Source organism: Mustela lutreola, chromosome 2 (assembly GCF_030435805.1).
Source record: "Mustela lutreola isolate mMusLut2 chromosome 2, mMusLut2.pri, whole genome shotgun sequence".
NCBI lineage: Eukaryota > Metazoa > Chordata > Mammalia > Carnivora > Mustelidae > Mustela > Mustela lutreola.
Window position 1 is genome coordinate 169,867,587 of NC_081291.1, and position 15,224 is coordinate 169,882,810.

At 42.1% G+C, this 15,224-nt stretch overlaps 1 protein-coding gene across 12 annotated transcripts in view; it reads right to left on the reverse strand.

Annotated features, from left to right (window-relative positions):
- Positions 1-1,660: 1,660 nt before the first annotated feature.
- BBX (BBX high mobility group box domain containing) overlaps positions 1,661-15,224 on the reverse strand; it is a 276,694-nt gene continuing 263,130 nt past the window's right edge. For 11 of the 12 annotated variants that reach the window (XM_059164248.1, XM_059164245.1, XM_059164246.1 and 8 more), the window contains 3 exons: positions 14,558-14,755; positions 12,179-12,365; positions 1,661-7,388 (listed from right to left, as the gene is read on the reverse strand). In XM_059164248.1, coding sequence (XP_059020231.1) covers positions 7,301-7,388; positions 12,179-12,365; positions 14,558-14,755 — 473 coding nt within the window. In that variant the 3' untranslated portion in view covers positions 1,661-7,300. The remainder of the gene's footprint in view (positions 7,389-12,178; positions 12,366-14,557; positions 14,756-15,224) is intronic. The other variant, XM_059164237.1, reaches the window with a different exon arrangement.

Below are 15,224 nucleotides of genomic sequence, written 5' to 3' on the forward strand. Positions count from 1 at the left end.
AGGGGGCGATACATTAAAAAAAGCAAATTTGCGCATATCAAAATATTTGTTTTTAAAGGCTGTATCTGAAGTATTTATACACGAAATCACACTTCTGGGATATGCAGAGCTAGGGTTGGGAGGTGAAATGAAGGAAAATGGATGAAATACAAATGAAACTGGAACGGAGAACATGTTGGTATTTGTTGGAGCTGGTCCAGGGAGTTCAACATGCTGCTAGCCTCTTTTGCATATATTTTAAAATTTCCATCCTTTCACAAAAGATGAAAAGATTTCTGAAAAATTATTAATAATTTTATTTTCAGTATGTATGGGAATGGAGGGAGTCGGCGCTTTCCCTGTTAGCTCACTTATTGATGACCACTTCACTTTTCCTTGCCACTTTTTTATGTTCTACCCCAAAGGACCGATGTACTGTAGAATCTATGTAGACCCATCAAACCACACACATGTAGAACCTGTCATCTTCTATCCTAGTAGAATTTACATTCTTTGGTATGGAACTCCCATCCCCCCATTTTATTCTCAGTAATTCAAAAAAGTGTGCTCGGAATTCAAAATGTAATTAATTCACCAGGCAGACTAATTTTATTGGAAAATCCTATAGTGCTACATATACAAGCGTGAGTTACCTACACGAAGTACCGTGTTCCGAGTTCTCCACAGTATCGTATCTCCTGACGAGAGCTTCCTCCTAATGACCAGGCCCTTACAAGTTTATTTGAAAGAGGGAACTAGCTATACCTAGGGGTCTCTTTTGAATATACTTAAACATATCAATCTTTTGAATAAAAATAAGAAAATCAACAGTTATCATTGAATGGACATTTCCATTACAGGCCCTAGGCCAGCCTTCTCATATGGATTTCCTTTCCATCCTAGCAGAAGTGTGAGGAGGTATTGTCACCATCATTTGTAAGTGAAGAGGAGTTCCGGGAGGTTGAAAAAACCAGTAATACGTGGGTGGAACCAGTCTTTGAAGCAAGTCTGTCTTAATGCAAACCCCGTGGTATCACACCTTGTATATATTTATTATGTGTGTGTGTGTGTTGTGTGGGGCTCGATCCCAGGGCCCTGAGATCATGACCTGAGCTGAAGGCAGAGGCTTAACCCACTGAGCCACCCAGGCGCCCCTCCATAGTTTTTGATTACAGTTCTGGCATATTTGGTATGTTCAGAACGGTCACACTTGTGCCAGGAGGCTCTCCTCCTAAGTCGCGGAATAAAACCTATCTTCTTTCTTCTAGTCAGGCTGATTTCTACTCCATCCATTAGGCAAAAGCAACCCAGGCTGCTCAAATGTGGGGAGTATCAGGCAAAGAGTTTGGAGGAGACCAGCATTTGACATTCTGAATTCGCTGAAGTTTAAGCATTTCCCCTACTGTTTTTAGTAGATAGGGTCTACTGAAGGCACAGACTCTCTGAACAGGAGTATGGAGGTAAAGAAATGTATTTGAATAATCTCTTTAAAATATTTCAAATTTTTATTAAATATTTTTATTCAGTTTTAAGATCACAGTTAAAGTACTTTAGCATGTTATACACATGACTTACATGTGCAATTTTTAGAAATATCAAATTAAGTATAAGATTTTGAAGAAAGAAATTATATAAATGTGTATATTGACTTTTACTACACATACATCTAAGAAAGCAATAATTCTGTTGTACCATTAAGTGGAAATCATTTATTACATGGCATGTTTACACCAACTCTAAAGAGAACCAAGCCAATTTCTGAAAGCAAAAAAAAAAAAAAAAAAAAAAATGAGCGATTCAGTCATGCTGAAACTGTCAACAGACTTAAGACCCGGTGGTCAAATGAAGCTATGGTTAATTTATGACATGTAAGTAAGCAATTCAAACCTATGAGAAAAGTTCATAATCCGGTACATGGAATCTCAGGTGGTTTTTATTCTTTTTTTGGACAAATTCCTGAGAGCAAGAGACTGGTTTAGTGCGAAGGAAATGAGAAGAACGTTGCTGAGCATGTGCTGAGCTCCAGGTCACAAACCCGCCCCACCCCGAGTTCTGCTGCTCTCACAGCCGAGGCACTAACGTGAGGCGTCAGGGGACATGAGCCAGCCCCTAGGGGCTGCGAAGGGACAGCAGTGTTAGTTTGAGAAACCCACGTGCCTCTGTGATTCAGGTTAGAGCCTGTGAGGTATGATTTGCCGTGCGAGTGGGAGGGTTTGGAGGCATTGAATTAGGTCCTTGTTACCTCAGTAACTGGTTCTGGCCCAAGGTGTCGGGCGATCTTTGGAAGGAGTAGTAATTCTCATGATAACTAGTTCTGTGCATGAAAATCGAGTTGAGGGTAGGATCAATTTTGACCACGGACTGCAACAAGGAAATAGTGGTCACAGAACTTAATACAAGGTTTCCTCTTTTACTTTATTAGCATAAATCCTACCACCACAAATAAAATTTGGCTAGGAGAGGAAGTTCTCTTTCGGGTGTGAAGAAAATGCATACTTCCATTTTTTAAGGAAAGCATAGCACAAACAGATGGAGGTGTATCAGGGAGTCAAACAGATTTGTCTTGTTATTCACTACTTTGTCACTACTTTCATCTGAGATGTAAAGAAAATAATGTCCCCAGTGAAAAGGACAAGGTGATTTAATATGGACTATAATAAACTTAGCTATCACTTCCACACTAAAGCAAAGCAGTCCATCAAACCCTGAATACTTCACCAGACATATCTGGCAAGATAAACTGAACAACTGTTTCTTATTATAAGTGCGATGTTAGTCAACCTAAATAAGATAATTTAAAAAAAAAATCCCAAAACTCAAATAAAAACAAAATCCGAATCTAGTTCTTTGGGAATGCTTGTATAAATAAAAGCAAAAGCTAATTAACAATTAGTACTCTCTTTGTAAGGTGCAAAACAAGGTCCTATGTGGGGAAAGCTAAAATTTAATTTCCGCCTAGCAGTCCCATCACTCTGAATACTTTATAGGTCCGATATAGGAACGACATTTGCTTCTACTGCCCATTTTCAGCAATACATTATTCTCTCTGGAGAAGGTGGTCTGGGGAGTCACAACACTGCAGCGGGAAACAGTGGCACTGAAGGGAGGCGCAAGAAAGGACAAAGCTCGCTAACAGGCCTTACTGAAACGAACTTGTAAAGCCGAGGTAGCCCGTTAGGGTTGGCCTCATGTGAGGGCTCTAGGGAGCAGTGCAACAAAGGTGAGTCTTCCTCAACAGCATCGCGGACACCCCGACTCTCCCTTTACGGAGGGGCGGTTCCAGGCCTTGCAGGAAGTCTTCCTTCTCCCCAGCGAGGCGGTGGTGCTTCCTCTCCGCCATGCGGATGCCGGCCACCGGACTCCAGAACGCTTGGGATGCATACAGTAGTTCAGCAGGCAGCACGATCCCACTGCTTCACATTAATGCCAACGCCAAACGTGGGACAGAGTTACCGGATACCCTCCTTCCCTCCCCCCCTCACCCCTACACTGTAGGAGCCAAACATGTCATTCCGTTTCTGGCTTACTCCCGGTTCTGTATCAATTTATAATTTGCTGGAGATTTTACAGAGGTGCAAACTTTTCCACACGATGAGCCCAAGACTGCGGAGTGCAAACAAAATTTTCTAGGACTGAGGCAGATTAGCATCTGACTGGATAAGAAAGTGATGGGGAATACACGTCAGAATATAAATAACCAGACCAGTTCAGATGCTCCTTTGTGTTCAGAGTGTTCCACCGCGTCCCCCCACCCTCCGACCCCAGCAGTTTAATGGCCGGAACTAGAATCAGGGATAATGTGGGAATGATTTCAGCACATTGGTAGAAAGCTCATCTGACAGAATTCAGTGAATGCAGTTCTGGTATTTGAGGGGGGGATGGGGGTGGGGGGACTGTCAGAATTACAACAGTATGATTTATCCTTACAAAAGGGCTTTGATGAATTACATTTTGATCTAAAATCTGGGAACTAACCTAATTTGGGGATAAGAACCTATATCAGCAATGTGGCTGTGGGACATTTTTCCTTTTCCTGATCTCATTACAGTTATCCAAACAAGTAAAAACTTCAGAAGGATGTCTTACAGTATTTTTTTCTTTCAGCTTCGTAGAGCTGCAGCTTCAGTTACTATAATATACTCTACACACTTCAAAATTACATAGGAAAATACCCAGAACAACTAAATAAATAAAAGGCTAAAGAAACTGGAACAGTACTGTGTCTCCATCTGAGACGAAATCATCCACTTCGGCATCACAGAGAAGGGCTAGGACGATTTTTTTCAAAAGATTTATATACAGGTTTGAATCCAGAAATTAAGGTTAAAAGCATAAATATCGATAATTTCAACTAGATTCAGAATGGTTTTTCAGAAAGATATGATACAACAATTTAGAATAAAACAAAGCAGAAAAGCATCATATTTTGGTTTGCTTGAGATATACATAAGGTGCAACAACTTTTTCTCTTGAGGATGCTTGTGGGACAAATGTTAGTGTCGATGGTGTTTGCTGGCAGATTAAGGTACACACCATAGCAATATGATTTTCCAAAATATAAAAGGATGACAGAAATGAAATGAAAATGATAGATGGGTGGGGGGCACTACAGGTTGGTCTGAAATATTTGTGCTAACAAATGTTGTTACCTGAAAATACCAACACCCTTCTCCAGCGGATTCAGGGCATGAGAAAAGCACTATTATTGAAATCAAGACTTCACTCAGAGAACAACAAGGCGAGTGTCTAAAGGACTATAAAGCTTTGCAGGATTTCTGCTACTCTCAGTGCCTAACCGCTTAAAAATTAAGCATCTCTACAAAAAGGTTTTTTTTTTTTTTTTTTTTTTTTAAAGTATCTGAAAACAGTCATATCCAGTAGATTGCCCTCCCACCCCACCCCTGCCTAAGGGAAAAGCCACTGAGGTTTAGGAAAAGCAGATCAAGTAAGATATTAATCACATAGAAAAAAGTAATCTTTTGTTTTGCTTCTTTTTAAAAAAGGTCCCATGAATATACAGCAATCTCTTAAGGAAATCTAGTGAAATGTCATTGGAGGACTGAAGGAGGGTGCTCTGGCAAAAATAGATCTATTCTAACGTGTTCTATAGAATAACAAGTTAGTACCATTGTCAAGGTGCATGTTCTGCACCAAACAATTTTTGTTGTTGGTTTCTTTTACCTTTTTTTTTTTTTTTTTGGATTTTTAGCTAATTATAATTTTTAAATCACTGCTAGCAAGTGGTCCAAAAACTCCAACAGCCACCAACATTGGGACCCAGCAATTTTCAAACATTCACTTTGTGTTTTGAAGTTTAGAAAATATTAATAAAACAGCATCATAGTAAAAATATTACACTAAAACCTGGGGCTGCTTACCTGATTTATTTCTATGTGAATGGGGTTAAGTTTTAACCTCTGACTAACCTAGATTACTAATTCCTTCTTCCTCCATGCCCACAATGATTATGCATTTTTGAGGACACCGTTCCAATGCTCTGCTGCCCTCTTTACCTGCTTTGAAGAAAAAAAAACCAAAAAACAACAAACCAAACAAATCCCTATATTCTTTTTCAATTCTGTTAGTATGTTGTACATATTTTCCAGCACCGAAACTGAAGTAATATCTACAACTATGAAAAGCTAAACCTAGTTGGTACTAATAGAGTCATTTTTTTGTATGGCTATTAGGTCAAATTACGATTAGGAAAAAAAAAAGTCATCATTACAATTGAGTCAAGTATAAATAAGAAAGCTAGATAAAACCTTGTAAACTGTCACCATGTAGAGATCTAATTCAAAAGCTTCAAACTCGAACTAACGCTATCAAAATTCCGCCTGTTTGAAAACCAATAAAAATTATTGCTGGAATCCAATCATTAAAATTTGGTAGTTTGTGCTGCGATGCAAGAGTGGGGATACACTTTGTGCTATGGAACAAATACCCTGTAAAATCGGTAGCCTCCGACTAATTCTGATTTATCACTTTGCATGTGTTGCTAGGAAACAAGACACTGTGAATGTCAGGTGGTTAAGTCAATATGTCGAATGTTCTAATAAGCCAGGTAATCCACTTGGCACTGGCATACACAAGGTTGGTTTTATGTTCAAAAGCAACAGAACACAAAAAGGAAACAAACTGCAGGTGGCTCCATGACTAAGACTCCCACCCTGGTCAGGCATACCTCCCTCATCGTTTATTCCATACCTCCTTCACACCACACAACTCAAAATGGCTCTAGAACCCCGCAGTGGCAATCAGGCTGTGCATAGCAGTTGCTACCCGTCCAGTCTGTCTGGGATGGATGGAAAAGGTCTGTAGCTCAAAGTCCACATGAAGTGAATGTCTTCAATGTGTTCAGAATAGTGAAGTAATACTAAGGTCACTTCTGAATAATATTTTTCTTTTGTTTGTCTGAACGATCCGTTGGTCACTTAGACCCCTGTGTAAAAATAAAAGAATCCTCAAGGCATGAAAACATCGGTAATCTGTAATCTGCAGGACTCTTCCCCTGCCTGGGAAAATATTTGCCACAATGTGCCCCAAGCAAATGCTTCTTGGTCACTCAAGGAGGAAAAAAATTCAGCTTGTAAGAATTCTAAATTTTTTTTTCTCTCTCTCTTTCTTTTTTCTTGTTTTGCCAGCAAACTACCACTCTGGTGGCAAATATAAAAGTGCAGAATATATATGGACCACGAGGCCGAGCATACACCGCTAACAATGGTACATCCACCTGCCCGCGCTGCTTGGGGGTCTCTGGAGCAGGCTTTTTAATATTATTCTACAATATAAATGTAGGTATAACCTATTATATAAACCATCTTAGAACTTAAATCTCCATGTACAAAAAAGACTAAGAATATCTAATAATAACTAGTGCAGTGCGTCAGTTTTTGTTGTTTTTTTTTTGTTTTGTTTTGTTTTTTGTTTTTGTTTTGAAAGAATAACTAGATAATATACGAAACTAGTTTCACACTCTCTGGTTGGTAAAAGAGATGCTGGATGAGCTACAGTAAAGGCAGCCTTTTACCAAGTTACCACCTATTACCGTCAAAAGCCTTCAATAGAAAGCAAAGCTCCAGGATCATCCCGTTTCTGCTCCTGACAAGACAGAGAACATCACCCTCAAAGACTCTGGGTTCCAAAAGAACACACAGCGGCCCAGGATGCTAACTTCCGCTTCAAGTGAATCTGGGCCGTGCAGGGCAACGCGCACTTGTTTGCAGTCTGTATTTCCCACCACACGGACTCACTGGCATCCCTCGGTACAGACAGGGCTAGGGTAGTAGGTAAAGCACAATGTTTTACAATTAAAGGCGCTTCACTGGTCAGCGCAGGAAATAAGTACAGGGGCCTGTGGCATTTCTTTTGGCTGTCCATCATGGGTGAGCGGAGTGGACCTCTGACCCCTGCAAAACAAGGAGAAGGACAAAAGAAGTCACCCACTGAGTACCTTATCAGAAAGATAACAGGATGATGAGTAAGCAGTAAGAGCTTTCCAGTATCTTTTACTCCCTAAGGCCGACTTGTTACTTATGCTATTCAATTAAAACCATTTTTGTTCTCAGAGCTGCTTCTTTTTTGACATTTTCTTATCTCGGTTCTCCTCGCATGACTTAACCATCTACTCTGCCCCCAAACAACCACCTCCATTTTGCAAAGGCAAGACCTCAAGTGCCACCAGATTTGGGGGTGACTCCCTAAGAAGTGGGGAACTTTTAATCAAGGGCCGTGGCTCTAAGATAAGTCGTCTTCTTGATCCACTGATATTAAAATATGAACCATGCCTTTCCTCGAGATGCCCAAAGGGAAAACTCTCCTGTACTAATTGATCACCTCCAGGCTCATTTCCCAAGATATATAATAATAAACCCAATTTAAAACGTAAGGCCAATTAAAGCAATGGCCCCTGACACCAGAGGCCTGTGACTCCAACACAAATGAATGAAAAGACGAAAGGTTAAGTCTCACAGGCACATGGGCAGCACATGCACAGGGGAAGGCGGCAAGGGGGAACTGAGTTTAGAGTATGAGAACATCCAGGTGACTTGGGCCAAATAAACATATGCGGAGAGAGAACTCCAGAGAGGACTAGACAATTCACAGAAATACCCATTGTTTGGATTGGAACTACCACCAGACGGAGCCGATTTCTCATTCAGCTTTTGGTACATGAGTAGGAAAAATTTACTTGATGGTTGTAAGGAAACCCTTCAATTTCTTGGTAATTTGAGCTTCTCACTCTAAAAAGATGGGATGGGGCACCTCTCTGACATTTCCCAACAGGCCCACCAAAGACCAGAAAGTGTCCACCCCCAGCTCTGGCCGCCAGTGTTCTGCACAGCACGAGGCTGGAAATTGCTGATGGAGCAGCCAGGCCTCTGGTGGCCTGACCTTTTCGACACAGTATCTTCTTCAGATTACACAGAACAAAAGGAGCTGTTTAAAAATTCAAATTGTACTATTTGAAAATTCAAATTTTCATCACTATACCCAAATTTCTTTCTCTTGATGCACACACACAAAAACAGTGTAGATAAATTACAACGTTTGGGGATTTGAGAATCCAATAATCTCTTAGCCGAAGATATTAGGATTTTAGAAAAACAAAACATGTGTTATAATCAAACTTCTGGATTAATCTGTTCATTCATGTGGGGATGCTGCAAGCACCAACTGTTCAATACGCTCAACTCTTTGTTCAGGAAGATGACATTAAAATGCTGGTTTTCTTTACCTTTAAGTTGGAATCTGTGACAGTATTACAACACTAAAAGAATTGTAGAAAGTAGTGAAAAAGGAAACACAAGAAGAAAGAGAAGTGAAAGATGGAGAAGTACAGTATCCAAAAAAGAGCAACAGGGACAGAAAGAAAATGGGGTGGAAGCCGAGCTGAGTCAAAGAAACGAGCAAAGGAGGGGGAACCTGACATGGCTCCAGCTAATGGATGGGGCAGGTCCTGGGGGAAGGGGCAGCAAGATGTGTCACGACATCCTCAGACGTGACAGAAGCTTGCTCAAGCAGCAAGCTCGGTGGAGCAAAGGCAAAGACCCTGGAGTTCAAAGACCTTACTGCAAAGCTTAACTCAGCCTGGCTGTGTTTTCTTGGCAAGTTGACCGTCTGCAACATCGTTAAAAAGGAATCAAAAAGACCCACCTGGTAGGGCTGATTTTAGGACTAAATTTAATGAGCTTTCCCTTATGAAACCCCTAGTAAATAAACACGCTCTCAACGAAAGTTTATTCCAACTTCCCATTTCCTGCATCTTGCAAAATGGACTCTCTATGTTGGGTTTCTGAGCTTAATGTCAAAATTTCTCATGACAAGAATGCAGGTGATATGGGCGCCTGGGTGGCTCAGTGGGTTAAGCCGCTGCCTTCGGCTCAGGTCATGATCTCAGGGTCCTGGGATCGAGTCCCGCATCGGGCTCTCTGCTCAGCAGGGAGCCTGCTTCCTCCTCTCTCTCTCTCTGCCTGCCTCTCTGCCTACTTGTAATCTCTGTCAAATAAATAAATAAATCTTTAAAAAAAAAAAAAAAAAAAAAAAAAAAAAAAAAAAAAAGAATGCAGGTGATACATTTCTACTCCTAATTCTGATGATCACCCTCTAACATATAAACCTGGGTGATGCCTAAGCAGTCATCAGTTGCCCAGGTAGAGGGCAGTCTGGTAGCTCTGCTTTAACAGGGAAGAGCTGGAGGTGCCCTTTGACAGCTGTATGGTTACTGAACATGTGGTCCACATACACAATGGCATATTGCTCAGCCATCAGAAAGGATGAACACCCACCATCTGCACCAACATGGATGGGGTTGGAGGAGACTGTTCAGTGCAATAAGTCAAGGAGAGAAAGACAATCATCGTACAGTTTCACGTACTCGTGGAATGTGAGGATAGCATGGAGGACTTTAAGAAGGGGAAAATGAAGTGGGTGGAAATCAGAGTGGGAGACGAACCGTGAGGAGTCGACGGACTCCGGGAAACAAAGTGAGGGAAGGGAGGGTGTCGGGGGACGGATGAGCCCAGTGATGGGTATGCAGGAGGGCCCGGGCTGCGCGGAGCACTGGGTGCTATAAGGGCCCGGACTGCGCGGAGCACTGGGTGCTATACGCAAACCATGATCATGGAACACTACACCAAAAACTCAGGATGTACAGTATGGTGTCCTAACCTAATAAAAATGAAAAAAATAAAAATACTAAGAAAAAGAAACAGGTAAGGGCTAAAATTAAAACCAAGATTCTTCAGGGGATCTGTTTTTCTAGAAATTAAGAACACTAACCATTTGTGTGACTGATAGTAAGATTTTAGTATGCAGTAGTGTTCTTTCTAATGGGTGGTTTTAAAGACAAGAACCTTTGCTCACACCGTTTTCTCTATGCTTGCTGGTGAGCTTAGGCAGGCACACTTCAAGAACACATCATTTACTCATCTACCCAACCATTTTTCATTCATCCACTGTTGTACCAAGAGCTAAGGAAGCTGGGGACAGGAGGATTAAAACCAGTGCTGTGCTTTCAAAATATACCAGGAAGAGACAGATGTGTCCATGAATAATTACAACCCGGTGTGGCAGCTGGGCTGGGAGCGTATGCACAGAGAGGCCAGAGACTTCGGGAGGAAGACGGAGAGAAGACAGCAGGACTAGAGATGGAAGGAGGGGCAGCAGTTTGCCCAAGAGGGGACTGTGTAAAGCCCAGAACCTGGCTGGGCTAGGCAGCAGCAAGTGATGCCACGTGATGGCAGGGTAGTGAGGACGGGGTGGTGGAGATGAGAGGCGAGGTCTGCGGAGGCTTCCTGCCATCACAAGCTGCCAGTCCTGGGAGGCTGCTGAGCGGAGCCAGGGTGGACCGCAGTTGTGTTCAGAGGGGATGCTGGCAGCAGCAAAGGGGGCTGTGTGATAGACTTTTCCAAGCCCTGAATTATGATCCCCTCTGACTTCTTACATTGCCTCTTATTTCCAAAATTTATGGGGCACTTAGGAACAAGCAGGCATATAGTTCATCTTCTTGCATGCGGAGGAGTCTGTCCTCTGTACTCGACTGTAAAACCCCATAAGTGGAGAACTGTGTGTTCCCTCCTTCGGAGACGTGAGCAGATTTTAACAGTGTCTATCAGCATTCACTTGCTATTAGGCACTTGCAGTATACTTGTGAAAAGGAATTTGACTTCTCTCATCTAGAGGTGATTTGTGAAAAGGCTCTAGAACTATATGACAAGGGAAAGAAGCAAACAAAGCTTACGTCAGGGCCTCCTAAACATGGATGTGGAAGAGGAGAGTGAAACCCAATGGGTGGGTATGGAGGTTGTGTTAGATCTAAAACTCTTGTGGTGAAGACTGGAAGTCTGGGAAATACCTGAATTTACAAATGGCTTTTTTGCCTTCCCAAAGGGTCTGTTTAAATAGCAGAATACCCAATTATACGCTCAGAACTTAATATACTTTCTGTGAGACTTTCCTGATTCAAAAGGCCTTCAGTTCTATGATCCCATGTGATCTTCACCATTCTGGGTTTCTTGGGGGATACTGTCATGCTCACTGGAAGATGAGAAAACTGAGGCCGAGAGAAATAAATGGCTTTTCAGCAAACAGACAAGGACAAATGCAAGCCCCCTGTCCTCTACGACACGGGTGACAAGACCTTCTTCCTGAGCATGGTTCCTTCCAGTAGCATGACCACTGCCACCAGCACCGTGCCCAAGGGTGCGTCTCCCGTGTGCCTGCCCTGGTGCACGAGCTCATCCCACGGAACACCTCTGCGCAATGAGTGCCACCCACACCCATTTCACAGAAGAGAAACCGGAGGGTAGAGAAGGGAGTGATCCATCTTGCTCATGACCTTGCACTCCGCCGATAGTGGATGCAGGGCTCCAACCCAGGTCTGAGGCCTGACCTTGAAGCTCACACCTAACGACTAGATGATGTGGCTTCTTTGTTCTCCCACGCCTCTTATGGAAATGAAGTGCAGCCACAGAACAAGAGAGTCAAAATGCGATACTTGGCTGACTATTTTCCGGTATTTTCCCACACTGCTAATTAGGAAGTGACTTCCTCGTGAACCACAGCACATTGTGAAAAATACCACACATCCCGTCGGGAAGTAAGCCTCAGCTTCCATGTCGTTCTCCCTAACCCTGTTCCGCATGAGGGGTTAAGGCTGGCCAGGATCCCCAACATCCTGGTGACACACACCACTCACCTGTGCACATTTTCCATGGCGGCCACTTCGGCCAGCGCGGCGAGACTGAAGAACGCAGACACGGCTGGCATCTCTGGAGTGCTGCTCCGCGTCTCTGCGGCCTCAGGGTTCTGGGAGCCTTCGTCATGGCAGCCTGTCTCAGTCACTTTCGGGAGACTCCTCTGCAGTTGTTCCTTTGGTTTGTCATCTGTAACAAAAGGGAAATTCATCGCAGGAGGATCACCACATCCTCTCCAGAGAAACGACACAGAGAAAACTCTTCGCCAGACAATGTGAAATGAGCTAATATTCTTTGTTCACTTTTGTCATCCATGGAATACCAAGGCTTTATAGATTCTCTTCTCCCATGGTAATAAAACTCTTTTATCAAGCTCAATTCCAACTATGGACAGTGTTATGCCCTGAAACTAAGTGGAAGAGAAGCTGTGTTTTATCCAAGGACAAAGAATAGGTCTGTCTCAGAGTAAGAGGGGAAAAAATAGGCTTTGACCAAAATAAAACTGATGGGACTTCGGCAAAGGGGCCTGTAGATGCTCTAGAAGGCCCCTAAAAACCCGACCAGCAGACATTTCTGATTAAGCCGTAGGATGCCCAGCTATGGCAACTTGGACATTGGGTCTGCTCTGACACCAACATTCAGGACGGCCTAAACTAATCCCAATGAGATCGATCAATCCCAGCGAGATCCCCAGCTGTTATTCTTGTTCTGAGGATTTACTAGAAGGAAGATGAAGGGACCTCTGGTATTCACAAAAACGTGCTAAACCTCTATGAAAATATACTGTTGGAAAGGAGTACATTTTCTTTACTATGTAGCTGTTATAAGGGAGGAGGAATCTTTATCATGATTTTTAAAACATTTTGAATATAGAAAGCAATTGATAAAGGCTGTAAATGCCATATATCAGAACATGAGAGCGCTATGTGCTTTTCTAAATGAAGGGAATATTTCTAAGATCTTTCACTCTTTCTGTAACTGAAAATGAAGCTCTAACAATTTATGAAATCAAAATCACAGAACAGAACCCAGAGTGAAAATGGAAGGAGTGAGGGGTCTGCTGGACTACATATCAGGAAAACTAGATCTAGTTCTCTCCCTACTTCTACCTAGTAGGTCAATGTATTAAAAAATGAAATCCTACCAATTTGAGCTTGATCTCTTATATAACAGGGTAAAATGGAATATTTAATATGCTTTATTGTTCTAACAATGTACACATGCTAAACATAAACTGTGTCCACTAACTGTCTTCCTATTCTATCTCAGCAATGAATCTTTATTTGCAATGAGATTAACCTAAATCAGGTATTTATAAATACTACACTCAAAACACACTCATTTAAACATTGTTTTTATTTTATTAATTTATTTTTTCATTATGATAAGCGTATTAATATCCATCAGCTCTGTTAAGTCGTCCCCCAAGTCAGCTCCCCTCTGGTAACAGTTTGTTAGTTTAGAGTCTGTTTCTCAGTTTGTCTTTCACTCTTTTTCCCCCCTATGCTCTAAACGCCTTTTCTATTTATAGAAGTCACTGTGGACCTCTAACCTTTTTCTGGAAACTGGAATAGGGCAGAGGGAGGGACACTTCAGAGCTGAGGGACTGAGATGCCAGGGGTGCCGAAAGGTAGGAGGACAACCACAGCTAAGGCCCCTAATGCTTGGTTAATGGAACACCCCAAGATCTGAGGGGGGTGTGCTCAGAGTCACTCTCTGTCCCCACTCCTTAACTTGGGCCCCTCAGGCAATTCTGCCACAATGGAGGTCTCCAGGAACAGCCAACATACCACACGCCATGACTGAAAAATGGAGAAATTCAGTGTAAGTTAAGATTTGGTTAAAGATCAGCCCAGAGAACTCAAGAAATCCAGAAGCATTCTCAGAGTCTCTCATTGGTGAGAATCAACTTATTAGAAAGTGCTGGATGCTATCTAAGGTTCCTTAATCCACTGGTTTTAAATATTTGATAATATGGTTTGTAGTGACTTGAACAGTGAACTGTGAAGAAACACTGATTCATCTAGTATTTTTAAAAAAGTCTAGGATCTCTGGGAATTTACTTAATGAAGACTGCTTTTGTGCATGCTGAGAAAGAGAAGGAGAAACACGCAGTCCTAAAAATTACCTTTCCTTTCTAAGAATGCTCTCGGAAAAAGAGCTATGATTTTAACACGTATACATTTTGTACATTTGGGAGCTTGTGGAAAACTAGTTCTCAAGGAGATGCAGAGAAAGAATGTTCCTGCGGCCAAACCCACAGAACAGACCTATTTTTCAATGAGGACCCACAGCTGGCTTAGAGCCATTTGCTGTCCAATGTGGCCCTGATAGTCACCACCTAGCTCTGGTTTCTCTCATCTAAAGTTCCCTCTTCTTACCCAAAGTACCTCCTGCTGGTGATACCCGGCCATCTGCTGTCCTGACAAGGTGGGTGATCTTGGTTTTCCTTGCTTTTCTCTTTTGGCTGCCCACCAAGGGTTCTTGCGTTGTTGTTGGCTCTGGAGTGTTGGGAATGGATAGGGCATTTTTAACCTTATGAGCAGGCTCTGTGGTGTTTTTGTCTTCTGAAAATATGGCTGAAATAGGACAGATCATATATAGTTACACACAAAAACATAAGAAATCAACATTACTCTTAGAAACATTTCTCAATGCCTAATCCATCCGAATGGAGAACTGAGATTTAGTTTGCAAAGTACTGATGGGAAAAAGAAAATGCTGCCCATGATTTTAACCAAATACACTTATTTATATTTGCTTTGATAAATTATGTACAGAGGATTCAGATGCCCTCTCTCTTTTCATAGCCTACTGAACCAAAAGGCCATCAGAGTAGCATTTTATTTTCTAAGTGTTTGGATCTTGCAGATTTGGAGGGAAATATAGTGTAAGTAAATCTGAGTGAACTGTGCTCCAACAGAACATAATTTCTACATGGGAGTCAGGGTTCCTATCCGAGATCCTCTTGGCCAACCTGGTCTGGGGAAGATGACAAGGGAAGTTTCTCTTCTTCTGAGGACACTGAGATTAAATATGTATGTGCTT